Here is a 14,037-nt window from a genome sequence, read left to right as displayed (position 1 = left end):
GTTAGACACCATTCATTTATAATCAGTGTGATTCCTGTGGTGTTAGGCTTTATTCTCTCTGTGTTATTTTGATTTTTTTATGTATTGAGCTTTCTGAAGTGTTTTTCCCCCTTTCCTACCTTGTATTGTTTTGGTTAAGCTTCCGAAGTTTATTATTCTTTTTCCTCCTCTCCTGCTTTGCTGGGTAGAAATCATAGTTCTGCACTTTGCTAATGGTTTCTCTGGGTGATTCTGTTGACTATGGGTTGTAGAGAATGGAAACCAAAATATGACACTCTTTCTCCTCAAGCCATGAAATTTAAAACTAGGATTTAATTAGTGATGCCTGGCAAATGGTATTCTCTCTTGCCTTTAACAAACATTTCTTAATTACTAGATTGATGATATATGGTAGTATCTTTCTTAGATTATGGCATTTAAGTCTATTAGTAAGTCTCAGTCATCAAAGCACAGAATGGAAACATCATATATGTGGACTGGAAGTTATTAAACTTGAGACTGTCCTGAATTTTATACCTAGGTATTATTCTCTATTCACAAGAACATAAAGTATTTTCTGTTACTGTCTTTCTTGTTCTTCTTCCTTAAATGTTACTTTTCCCAGAATTTTACAGGTATAAATATAGGGACCTGTGTTTCTATGTATGTGTGTGTGTATATATATATAGACTGCTTCCCAAAACCTCCACATTAATTACATTAATTACTTACTAGATTTGAGGCATGATGACATTGAGTAGCTCAGTACAGATTGAGTCTAAAGCTGAATCATAATTTATGAATTCAAAACGTGTGCAGCAGTTATTGTCTTATGAATCAAGTGGTAAAATTTTGTGCTCTTTAAAAAGAACTTGGTTATCATTGTATTATGAATATAAATATTTTCCTTGGAGAAATGACTTTTTTCTTTTTTTGTTTTTTACAAAATGGACAACAGTAGACCAGAAGTTTCAAGCTCTTTTTAAAAAATATATGTACATTCATATAGAATGCTGTTAAATAAGCTTTTATAAATACGATGAAAACCCAGCATATGGGAACAGTTAACAAAGTTAAACCCTTGATTATTCATAGATTAAGAGGGTTTGTTTCATAGATTGAGATTATACATGACATGATGCCCTAGGAAAAACACCCTTGTTTTCATAATATTTTAAATTTCATTTCTAATGCCATATATTGTCTCTATTGATACACAGAGCTAAGTTTATTCTTTCATGTATTGAACACTATTTACTTGCAAAGTTGACTATGTATATTGAGTGACATTATTGAGAACACCCCTGGGTAGCCAGTGAAATTTGGAAAGAAGTATGCAACTCTTTAGCGAATGAGAAGAAAAGATCAGAAAACCAATTGGTGGGAGCAACGGGGAGGGGTTGAGAGTTCTAAAGCTGAATGGTAAAGCCATCACAGGGTCCTATAAGAGTAGAGGATGGGTGATTGGCAAATGCCATTGGAAACACAGATCCTGCCTGTAGGACCAGAGGAATCTGGCTTGATAGATGAAATAGCTGCCACTTGAGCAATGATCAGGAAGTTGGTGTCTTAGAAAAGTCTGTGAACTTGGAGAGAAGGATCTGTTGAGAAGTGGAGGTGACAGTTTCTCTCACCCACACCTGTCCCTCTTCCCCATTTTCAGGGCCACTCTCCTGTTTCTCACCCTTCTGTTTCTCACCTTCATTTCCACTCACCCAGAATTCTGCAGAAGCTGCCATGTAGCTTCCCCACCTGCAGCCTCTCTTCTGCCTGCCCAAATTACTCATTCCAACCACAGCTCTCACTGTCTCTCATTGGTTCACAGCCTTTGGATCTGCATTGGATGTGGGGTTCTTGGTTTAAAGTAGTGGCTGGTAGCTCTGGTCACTCTGGCCGGTCCATGCCTTTGTTGACCTCTGTGCCTTTTGTCACACAAATTGCACCTGGAATCACCCCCTTTGCTCCCTGCCTTACCTTGATGAATCTAAGTCCTATGACTCCTTTAGATGGACCCTTTTCCAAAAAGCTTTCTGTGTTTTTTTCCCCCTCCTAGAATTCACTTCTTCCTCCTCTGATGTATTACATTTAAAAAAAAATCTGTACTTCACTGTCTCCATTCAATTATAGGGTCCACAGATTTATCTCCATGTCCTCTAGTTGACTGTTGTTCTCCCAAGCCTCAGCTCTGGGCCTGTGGAGCCTAGCAGGATGCTTCAGTAAGTAAGGGAATGCTTTAAGTAAGGGAATGGCCACAGGGCATACTCCTCTCCTCTCACTTTCTGACCCCCCACACCCACCCACCCTCAACTCAGGGTTAATGGGGATGTGCCCACCCTCAGGGGATGAAGGTAAATCTGTGGACCCTTTCTGGGGAGGACACTAGCTCTCTCAGCCTCACTCTGCCTCCTCATGTTTCCTCCAAACTCCAGCTTTCCTTTGCCACTTCTACCCCATCTCAGCTGATGAGTCAGAGTCAGGGTAACCATGGTGTGGCATTGCTGGGAAATGCACATCAATACTGCTACAACCTTTGTAGCTGCAACTGGACCCACCCTTGTCTCTCCATCATAAAGGTTTCCCTTGATGGCTCTATGTGAAAAATAGGTTTGAGAGGAACCTCTTTACTTCATATTTGTTACTAACAAAAACATTTTAAAAAATGAAACATTGTTTCATACAAATAGGAGGGTGCCTATTTTCTATTCTGTTCTGGGTCAGGGAAATAGGTGGTGAGCCAGGAAGCAGATGGATTCCTGGGGACTATGGAAGAACAGAAGATCCTGAACACAGATCTGGCAGAAGATTCTTACTCCCCAAGGCATATGATGCCCTTAGTTCCCTAGAGCCTGTACCTGACCATTAGAACCACTACCAGCAGCAGTCCCTGCCTCAGCTGTAGGGACCAGTGGCTTAGGGCTCAGGGACTGCCAACTGCATGGAGGGAAATACGTTCCTGGCATCCCAAGTCAGAATCCTGAATGAGTTTGCCCATAGAAACATTATTACACATAGTTGTAAAGGTCCACAGTATTAATACTTTATCTCAACCACTTAAAAAAGGTATAAAAGGCTTTTAGTGGGTTGGGCTGTGAACCTATTCTCCATTTATAAAATTGCTTCAATAAGCAAAACTGTGTTCAGAATTCCATACTAACTTCCTAGGACTTTAGGAACACAGCTAAGTTGTAGTATGAATGGCTTTAATTTACGTATCTTTAGAACTATAGGTTCAGTTTTCATCAGGTGCATATTTGACTCTATATTATGTACTACTTTGTATTTTCTTAGGCAATCATCAAGTGCCTACCATGACTTTAACTACCATGATGGAAGCATGTGCCAAGGAGAACTGTTCACCCACAATTCCAGCTTCAAATACAGGTTTGTATAAAGGACTCTAGGTCAGTATGAACTTGATATCTCTGAAGTTTTATTTGGTAAATATTATTACGTCTTAGGGAGTTGCTCTACAAATTTCATGATGTATTGAAATAGAAGAATAGAGGGTAAAAGAACCAAGATGATTTGAACTGGAGAAAAGATTCCCACATTGGTCATTTTGTACCCCTCTCCTGTCCCTTGTATTGTTTCTATTCAGGAGGATTCAGCACATTTACCCTGTGGTATGTGCTGCTGAAGATTCTATTGCCATATTGCAAACCACACTGAATCCCTTTTAGCTGTGTAGCCTTTAACACAGGATAGGGAAGAGCATGGGCTTATAACTCAAAAGACTTGGTAGTAATCCTGGACCTGACACCCTGTAGCTCTATGTCTTGGACAAGTTATGCAAATTTCCTGGACTTTGTTCAGATGACTTGCCTGCCTATCTCTCTCTCTAGAGAGAGAATGAGAATGAAACTTTCCCTTCCTCCACAGGATCAAATGGAACCATATGTACAAAAATAATTTTTTAAACTATGAATTGATCTCATAGGATGTGGCAGTCTGGAAACTATGGCATGTGTGATATTTAATGAACTGTAGAAGTTAGTGATCTGTTTCCTGAAGCAGCAAAGATTTAGGGAGTGTATGTCTTCAAATATCTCAAGGGTTGTCATATACAAAAAGGAGCAGAGTTAGTAGGAGTTGATGTGTTGTATCTACAGAGGGCAAAGTTAGACTTAGGACAGATAAGGGAAGAAAGAGTTAAGCATACTGTAGGTGTGGAGTTCCCCAGTTTCCATCTGGGACCACACTGTTTGTCTGGTCATAATGATAGTGCTTTCTTTCCTAAATGTCCTTTTCCTTGAGATGTTGGACCATTGCTTGAGGAATAATGAATAGACCCTTCTACTGACAAATATTTTATGCTTTTTGACCTGAAGAGAGAATTAAGCACCTGAAATACATTCCATCCAGTGTCCCAGCAGCCATAGGCACTGTGGGCAGCTGTCACCAGAACTTCTTCCCCCTGCTGCCTGCTCTCCCAGTCAAGGCTCACAATAAGAACCAGCTCATTCTTGACTCGTATAGCAGTATTGTGCTCTGCAGTTTGTAAAATCCTGTTATTTGCATCCTCCAGTCTAAACACCTCCAATTTCTTCAGCCTTCCTCACATACTGTAACAGTGACTACTGCCATGACACTCCAGGGCAAGCAGTTGAAAGGTGCTATCTTATTCTGGATACTGGAGTTTAGAACCACATCACACTCTTGACCCATATTTGGCTGACCATTGGCTAAAATGCCATCCTTCACTGGTTCAGCTGTCAAGTCATAAACAGCCACCCTGTTCTCATATAATTAGGAGTTTGGGACTTCAAATAGAAGCCCATGCATTTTTTTTCTATGTATTTTTGCCAGCCCATAATCCCAGAATATCCCAGTTTGACCAGTGAATAGATCAGGAGGTCTTTGCCCCGATGATCTCTAGGTTTCAGGTCCCTTCCAGTTCTAATGTGCCATGAGCCTCACGGTGTCTGTATGGATCCTGATTCTGTCAAGCAATATATTTATTCTCCCTCAGGACCTCAAGTTTGACACACCCTTGGACAGAAGATGGCAAACTATGTCCCATGGGAAAATATGACTTGCCCTAGTTTTATACAGCCCTAGAGCTAAGAATGATTGTAAAATTTTTATTTTTTATTTTTCAAGAAAAACATGTGAGGGAAACTGTATGTAAGCCTAAGATATTTGCCATCTGGCTACAGAAGTTTTTTTTTTTTTTTTTTTTTTTTTTTTTTTTTTTTTTTTTTTTTTGCCAGCCTCTGTTCTAGAAGATTTCCATTAAAGGTGCCAGAAATGCATAGGACAGCAGTGCAGTGCTAAGCTCTAGAACATGCTCTCACATGGACAGGGTTGCATTTTGCGCAGTTCTTCAGTTGCATAGAAATCTCTCTTAAATAAACTGTTAATATCATTCAGCCCATGTTTCTCTATCTTTTTTGAAATGATATCATGAGACTCTTTATCAAAGACTTTTTGCCAAAACCCAGATACATGATGTGTGCTACGTTTCTAATTTGAGGTTAGTCTGAACGCGTACTGAATGCACTGATAGCGTGGGTTGGTCCTAACTCACGCTGTCTCTTTAGTGATCCACTTTAGTATCTTGTCTTGGTGTCAAACAGCATTTTTCAGCAGCTTACAGGGTCTGTCACAGTCTCAAATTCAGCTCTACAGGTGTCCCTCATTTTCCATCATTATCCGTGACTTTTTAAAAAATCACTTTTTAAAAAGAAATATTTTGAAAACTTGGACATAGTTGAAATAGCTGGGTAAAATTAAATGACTCTTGGGATCTCTTTGGCCACCTCAAAGTTCAGATGATTGTCATCAGTATTTATTTCTTTTTCAATTCAACATTTTCCCCCTTAACAGAGTATGAAAAATGATATGTTAAAAAGTTTATTAACTTTTTATTATTTTATTTTAACAACATGGTTCCAAGTATCAGTGGCCCTATCCTTGCATTGGTCTTCTCTCTCTGAATATTTCTTTACTATTGTTTCCTTTATTTTAAAGCAAATATACTTTAACTGTGACTTGATTTCAAGACAAAATATTGCTTTGCTAGTGAACCAGCAACAAAGTTAGTATTCCTTCTTCCAGAGTGTACAGAGAGGGCTGACCCAGTGGGCCCAGCAGAGGATCTGAGTCTTACCCACAGTGTGGTAGCCAGGGCTCCCAAGGCACGGACAGAGAGAACTGCCAGTGCCACTCTCCTAGAATGGGGTTTTCCAGGTCATTCATAGTGTGAGACTCCCCCAGGATGGTTGACTGCCCAGGTCTGTGTAATCCTGCAAATGTTAGGCTTTATACAGCTCCCCAGGCGTGACTGTTGATGCTCAACCAAATGGTCTATTGTAATTATTTCACATGTTAATACTATTGTGACATTTTGATCTTAAAATTTTAAAAGTAAATACTTTTAGAAAACAGGAGAGTAGTTAAGTCTACTCAGTATAAATCTTGATGATGAGGATGATAATATATTAAAAGCCTTGTATATTCATTCCTTCATTCATTCTTTCATATAGTTACATTTGTTGAGCCCCTACTCTGGGCCAGCCACCATGCTAGATGTTGAGGACACAGTGTTGAATAAACAAACATGATTCTGACCTTTATAGAACTTATAGTAAGGGAAACATAAAAAGTTATAAGATAAGGTGAGTATTACTAGCAGTGCTGTGGCTGATCATCACAATAGAGATTGGCTGTTGGGAGATTAGACAGAGAGACCTTTCTTTTTTTTTTTTTTTTTGAGATGCAGTCTCGCTCTGTCGCCCAGGCTGGAGTGCGGTGGCGCAATCTCGGCTCACTGCAAGCTCCGCCTCCCGGGTTCACGCCATTCTCCTGCCTCAGCCTCCTGAGTAGCTGTGACTACAGGCGCCCGCCACCACGCCCGGCCAATTTTTTGTATTTTTAGTAGAGACAGGGTTTCACTGTGTTAGCCAAGATGGTCTCGATCTCCTGACCTTGTGATCTGCCCGCCTCGGCCTCCCAAAATGCTGGGATTACAGGCGTGAGCCACCGCACCCGGCCGACAGAGAGACCTTTCTAAGAGAAATTACTTAAGTTGAGACTTGGAGGATGAGAAGGAGCTAGTCAGGCCAAGAGGAGGGAGAAGTGTGTTCAGGGCACATGGAACATCCGAGAGTGAACGCCCTGAGACATGTTCAAGGACGTGGAGAAGGCTTACTCATTTCAGGTACTGTGCTGAGCACATTGTGTGCATTATGTCACTTAATTATCACAACAACCCTGTGAGATAGATAGATACTACTAGTTATCCTTACATTTTAGGTAAGGACCCTAAGGAAAGAGGCATTAAATAGGTTGCCAAGATCACATAGCTAGTTAGTAAATATATATCAACATAGATTTCAAAGCCTAGGTTCCAACCTTCTGTCTTATTGCCTCCAAATTAAAGGATCACTATAAATTATTTCTTCCCTAACCAAAATTTGAGATTATTTCATTTCACTGAGTATGTTTGGGTAGATTTTCTTTAAGCCTTTCTTTATACCTACTAAAGGCAATTTCTTGAATATAAATATTCTCTATTACATATTTATGAACTGGAGTTTATTTTGTCTCCACCCCTACCCCAACCCCCCAGGCACATCTGACAATGTCTAGAGACATGTCTGGTTGTCACAACTGGGATGGGGTGCTACTGGCATCTAGTGGGTAGAGTTCAGGGAAGCTGCCAAGCGTCCCGCATTGCACAGGACAGCCCATAACAAAGAATCATCCAGCCCAAAATATTAATAATGTTAAGCTTGATAAACTGTTATTCATGAACCTGAATACAAACTCTCATAAAAGGCTTCCCAGGAAAACCTCTATAACCTGCACTTCACCTAATATATTACACAAAGAACATCATTTCTCCTTCCTGTGGACAAATGGTGACTTGTTCCTCCCAGGCACACTGGGGAAAGTCTCCATCTTTTAGGCTGCAGCAGAGCTAGGAGTTGGGGGAAGAGGTGGAGATGATTTTGTAAGGATAGCTGCCAGAGTAGGGAGGAAAGCGAGGATTCCATCTGGAGAGTGGAGGAGTTTCATCTCTGGAGGTGTGTCACAGATACTGCTGGAAGCCAGAGATGGTGGCAATAGCTTTTCACAATTGGGGAGTATTCCTCCATCAGTAATGAAAATACAGGAATGCCTGTATTAATCTACTCTTTCTCCCATACACTTTTTGTATTTGACATTGTAAGTGATAAAATTCATCTGTTTGAAAATGCTATGGATTTGATCTGCTAGCCTTTGCCACTTTTAAATTTTGACTGCATGTAGTTAACTGCAAAAGTAGAGTGAAAGCTAGAACCTGGGGTTTGTTGTGCAGCATGTGTCACTTAAATTTAAAAATAACTTCTATGTCTAAGACCAGGATTAAATTTTAACTTGCAAACCCTAGTGTGCATCTGTGACAGCCTTAGTTTGTTACCTTGTGGACAGCAGGTCCATGTTACAAAAGGCACAGACATACACAGTAGCTTAATAACAAGCCTCACGGTGACTAGGAGGCAGAGTGGCCAGCTCCCTCGGAGGGTTCCTGTGGATGCAGGGAAGGTCATTGTCCCAGTGCCAGAAAATTCACACAGTAACTGGCAACCAACTGTGTTTAAAAAAAAAAAAAAAGTTCATATTTCATTTGCTGCAGACCTCCCTGGTTCCTGAACAAAAATATTCACCTTAAAAAAAGCAAGGCCTTTTCGCAACAATTTACAAAACACAATTATAGTTATTTTACAAGTAAAAATCATTTGAATGTACAGAAAAAAGGACAAAGTTCACAGACACTTAACATTTATGAATAATTCAAATTTAATATGTTTGGGTATTTTACTTTAATAGAAAAGATTGATGAATACCGAAACCAGTCAGCCTTAATGCATTCTGCATTTTCGCTTCCCACTGGGTCCCCAGTGTTTTAATTTTATTTTCTCATTAAAATTTTTATTTCTTGTTACTTATTTATTTTTCCAGCAGTACTGACAGTTTGGATCTAGTTGAAATTTTTAAAATCAGCATTCCCACCAATGAATTGATTATAATTAAAGCTTAAGACTAATAAGCATGAGGTTTGTTCTTTCTTTCTCTCTCTCTCTCTGTCTCTCTCTCTTTCCCTCCCTCCCTCCCTCCCTCCCTCCCTTCTTTCTTTCTTTCTTTCTTTCTTTCTTTCTTTCTTTCTTTCGTTCATTTTTGAGACGGAGTCTCGCTCTATCATCTAGGCTGGAGTACAATGGCGCGATCTCAGCTCATTGCAACCTCCACTTCCCGGGTTCAAGTGATTCTCCTCCCTTAGCCTCCTGAGTAGCTGGGATTACAGGCATGTGCCACCACACCTGGCTAATTTTTGTATTTTAGTAGAGAAGGTATTTCACCATGTTGACCAGGCTGATCTTGAACTCCTGACCTCAGGTGTTCCACCCACAAGAGGTGTCCATTTGCGTTCATACTTTCAAACGAGTCTCAGCGACAATCCCTTGTTTTCTAAGAAACCATAGCACTGAATAATTTAATTATTAAAGCAGAAAAATGACATTATTAAATACTGTTATTCAAGCGTGGCCAATATTTTTTAAAATTTATAGATTAACACCTCAGATTAAAGGGAGCTATTTCAGAGCCACTAAAATATGTTTGTATTCCTTTCCTCATATAAAAGATTTTTAAATACTGTATTTTACTAGTCAACTGAAAATGAGGATTATTTAACCTCATAGAATTCAAGCATAGAATTTGTTGATTGTTTTAAAACCAAAACTTTTCATAAGATTTAACTACCATCTCTCAGTAAGGATAATTACGATAGCTAGAATGTATTGAATCCTAACTATATGCCAAGCACTGTTTTAAGTCCTTCATAGGTATATATTTAGTTTTTTTAAATGTCTCCACATTAAAAGTCTATTTTCACTAATTCTTTCCTTTTGTTTGTAAGCAACATGTTCTCTCCCTTCTTCTTCTTTTTTTTTAATTTTTAATTTTTAATTATTTTGAGATGGAGTTTTGCTCTTGTTGCCCAGGCTGGAGTACAATGGCACAATCTTGGCTCACTGCAGCCTCTGCCTCCCAGGTTCACATGATTCTCCTGCCTCAGCCTCCTGAGTAGCTAGCATTACAGGCTTGTGCCACCACGCTCAGCTAATTTTTGTATGTTTGGTAAAGACAGGGTTTCACCATGTTGGCCAGGCTGTTCTTGAACTTCTGACCTCAGGTAGTCTGCCCGCCTCAGCCTCCCAAAGTGCTGGGATTACAGGCATAAGCCACTGCGCCTGGCCCTCTCCCTTCTTTTATAACTACCCCTGTGTTTATCATTACTTCATGGCCACCATCAGCTGGACCATTGTTCTTACCTCTGAAATCTTTTCCTTGTCATCATCTGTTCTCTCTCTCTCTCTCTTCCTACACACATCTTAGGTCCTAATTCAACCTTCCTCTGGGTTTTCTTATTCCCCAAAACTCATATCCTACTAGTCTCCTTCCTTTAGTGCCAAATTTCCCTGTAAAACAGTTGACCGACCCTCTCTCCTTTAATTTCTGCACTGCTTTTTCTCTAGTATTTGCCTTCTTCCTACTGTTTCCTGATGACCCTATTGTTTAATCCAGTGACCGTTTCTTTGCTTCTCATTGCCTTTGACTATTCTGCAATTTTGACATCTTTAAAATTACTATCTTCCTTAATTTGGATCACAGTATCCTCTGAACTCTTTTGTCCTCTCTGACTTTTAAAAATGTTTTATCGTCTTCTCATTCTATAAACATACAAATCATCTGAGATGCTTTCCTTGCCTTCATCAAAACACCCTACATCCAGTTCTTCCTTCTAAATGGCCTATTTATATGGTCTAATGGGACGATCCTTCTCCTAGTCACCCATGACTGGGAGGCCTCAGAGTTGTATTTAATGCTGCCTTCCCCCTTCTGCCTACAGTTCTGTCAGCTTCCTTTCATTCATCATTTTCCTCTTCTCTCCCATTACCCTGGTTGAGGCTCATAGAACATCATGCCTGAATTATTGCAACTGCCTCCTAAGTGGTCCTTCCACCTCCAGTCATTCTTTTCTCTTCAATTCATCCAGTATATCACCCCTAGACTATTTGTCAGAAATCACCGCCTTGAATATTTCCTCCCCTACCCCAACTCAGGCTTTCCATGATGCTCCATTACCTGCCCAATAAAATCCAAACTCCCTACAGCTTCACAGAGAGCTCCCAGTTTATTGCTCCAGCTTCGTCTTCCACTCCTCTCACCCATACTTACTGGTTTATTTGCTGTTCATCGTACAAGCATAGATTTTTCTACCTCTGGGGCGTTCTGTCCCTGGCATGTGAAATGCCTTTCTACTCAAGTCTTAGAACATTGACGAGTCAAGGCAAACTCGAGTCTACTACTTAATATAGTCTACATTAATTAGAGGGACTCCCCTCTAATTACCTGTGTACAGTTTCTCTCCCTATTTCTATCTCTTTGCATCACTGCTACTTCTGCATTTTTGTTTGTTTGTTGTTTGCTTGGTTTTTTTTCCTTTTTTTAAATTTTTTATTATACTTTGAGTTCTAGGGTACATGTACACAACGTGCAGATTTGTTACATATGTATACATGTGCCATGTTGGTGTGCTGCACCCATTAACTCATCATTTACATTAGCATCTCCTAATGTTATCCCTCCCTCCTCCCCGCTCCCCGCTCCCCACAATAGGCCCCGGTGTGTGACGTTCCCCTTCCTGTGTCCAAGTGATCTCATTGTTCAATTCCCACCTATGAGTGAGAACATGTGGTGTTTGGTTTTCTGTTCTTGTGATAGTTTGCTGAGAATTCTTGTTTTTTTTTTTTTTTTTTTTTTTTTAAAGACAGAGTCTCTCTGTCACCCAGGCTGGAGTGCAGTGGTGTGATTATAGCTCACTGCAGTCTCCAACTTTTGGGCTCACGTGACCCTCCCCCTGCAGCCTCCTAGTAGCGGAGCCTACACATGTGTATCACCATGCCTGGCTTCCACTTCTGTGTCTTTTACTGCATGCGAATTTGTCTTGTACGTGTTTTATCTTATACTATTTCACCAACTAGCTGGAAAGCCACCTTACCCTGTTGAAAGTCTTCCAGTGCCTCCCCCTAATTTCAGGATTAAGTTTAAATCCTTCAGCTTGATGTATGAGTCTCCTCATGACCTGGTACACTCTTGCGTTTCTTCTCACACCTCCCACACCCTTCTGCGTTTACCAAAGGCCCAGTCATTCCCAACTTCCTGAGTTTCCCAAAACACCCCGCATGCTTTCGTGCCTGTTTGCCTTTGTTCATCCTGTGGATGAACAAAGGCCTGGAATGTCTTCCCTCATTGATTTTACTGGCCAATCATGACCTCTTTCAAAATCCAACTCAGGTGATACCCCCTTCAGGATACTGATGCCGCCATCTGTGAGATGTGCATCTGTTTTGCCTCCGCAGCATCCTGTGATACTGCACTGCCCCTGTTCAGCTGCTGACCCACCTTTCCTAGGGACTGTACATTTTCTACAGATGGGACACTTCCATCCTTCTCCCATATATTCCTAACACCTCATCCAGCGGCTGTTGGAGTAGTGAAAGGAGGCAGGTGTGGCATGGGCAAGGCCAGCCGATTACACAGGTAACCACAAGGTGGCATTTACTAGATGAACTTACCATGACTCAGAGCCTGACTTTCAGGCTGGATGCCTGGGAACTTGGCTTACCATATTGAGAGTGGCTGCATCTCAGGAAGGTAAACCTTATTAACCGAAGGCATAGAGGCACCTCTATAAAATCAGCGTGCCTGTGTACTAATTATCTTGAACAGAATGATTGCTGGCATTGACCCGACCGGGGTGTTCTCCTCCCATTTACATGCCACACAGAAAACAAATTCTCTCATTATAGATTTTCAGCCAATTCCTTTTATTTCACAACGGCTAATCACATGAATTGTGTGTGGATTTTACTGAGCTCACCTCTTAGAGAACAATCTTATTTCTAAATTTTTGGAGAGAGGTAGAAACCCTCTCCTGTAGCGTTTACATGCTGATTAATCTGACATTTACTAAGCCTTTAGCAAACACTTGTTATGACATGACCAGGTAGTTCCTGAATGAATAAATGAATGCAGATCGTGACACTAGATAGACGGCAGTGATGGAAAGTCCAGTTGTGGCAAAGTAGCATGTAGGCATGCTCCACATGACCTGATTATTGGAAAATGATTTTCCCCTTAAAAGCTCCTTTTGCTCTCTTACACGTTTCTGACTCTTTCTCCTTATATTCTTCTCAGCCATCATGTTGGCATCTACTGCCGTGTATGGGGGGACCTCACTAGCACATTCCAGACTGAGCTTCCCCCACCCTTGGTCTGGCTTCCTTGTCTGCACTGCTGCTCTGATTGCTCTCACCACAGGCCCTACCTCTTCCCCATTTCTCCTTCCTCCAAAGGAGTTCTAGTTCTCCTACTTTTTAAATCAAAATGTGCCTTGGACTCAGTACTAAGGTAAGTGACCAAGCACAGATTCTGCCGACGTCTCTGATGCTGCATTTTGCACTCGCGCCTTCGTCTCTGACTTCTGCCCTCCTCTTGAGGTGTATCCCAGCATGTTTTGAAAGGAAACAGCTCCAAAGAAAGTAAAAATATCAGGATCCCATATCCGTAGGATGTTAAAATAAAGTCGGCTCAGAAGAGGACAATTAGCCTTTTCTTAACAAAGTATCAAAGGTACTGTAGGCATGAAGCATGTAGATAAAGTTAGACTGAATTGTTCTTGTTGTTTTTATACTCATGCCTTGACGTGCATATTGTGGCTGCGTAATCCCAAAATTTATCACCCCTGTGGTTCTTTAACCTTGTGGTGAGAAAATTACATTTCTGGTCATTTGCCAGTGTTAGGAATTTCTGATTCTAATATCCAACTTAGTATTAATTTTTCACTATTTTAAATAGCTAAGAAATTATGTTTCAATTTGGATCCCAATACCTTTAAACAAAATAAGAATAGGAATTTTTCTTTCACATTATATCTTTTTCTCTTTCCCCCTTCATCCCTAAATAGAATTTTTTACATAAATACATTGTGCTTCTTATCAAGAGCTC

The 14,037-nt window shown here is 40.5% G+C and overlaps 1 protein-coding gene across 2 annotated transcripts in view; it reads left to right on the top strand.

Moving 5' to 3' along the window:
• ITPR2 (inositol 1,4,5-trisphosphate receptor type 2) overlaps positions 1–14,037 on the top strand; it is a 492,964-nt gene that overhangs the window by 418,492 nt on the left and 60,435 nt on the right. For both annotated transcript variants that reach the window (XM_023209041.2, XM_023209040.2), the window contains one exon: positions 3,268–3,360. In XM_023209041.2, coding sequence (XP_023064809.1) covers positions 3,268–3,360 — 93 coding nt within the window. The remainder of the gene's footprint in view (positions 1–3,267; positions 3,361–14,037) is intronic.

Source organism: Piliocolobus tephrosceles, chromosome 10, assembly GCF_002776525.5.
Source record: "Piliocolobus tephrosceles isolate RC106 chromosome 10, ASM277652v3, whole genome shotgun sequence".
Taxonomy (NCBI): domain Eukaryota; kingdom Metazoa; phylum Chordata; class Mammalia; order Primates; family Cercopithecidae; genus Piliocolobus; species Piliocolobus tephrosceles.
The sequence above is the reverse complement of the archived record's forward strand: the minus strand, read 5'-3'. Positions and strand labels throughout refer to the sequence as shown.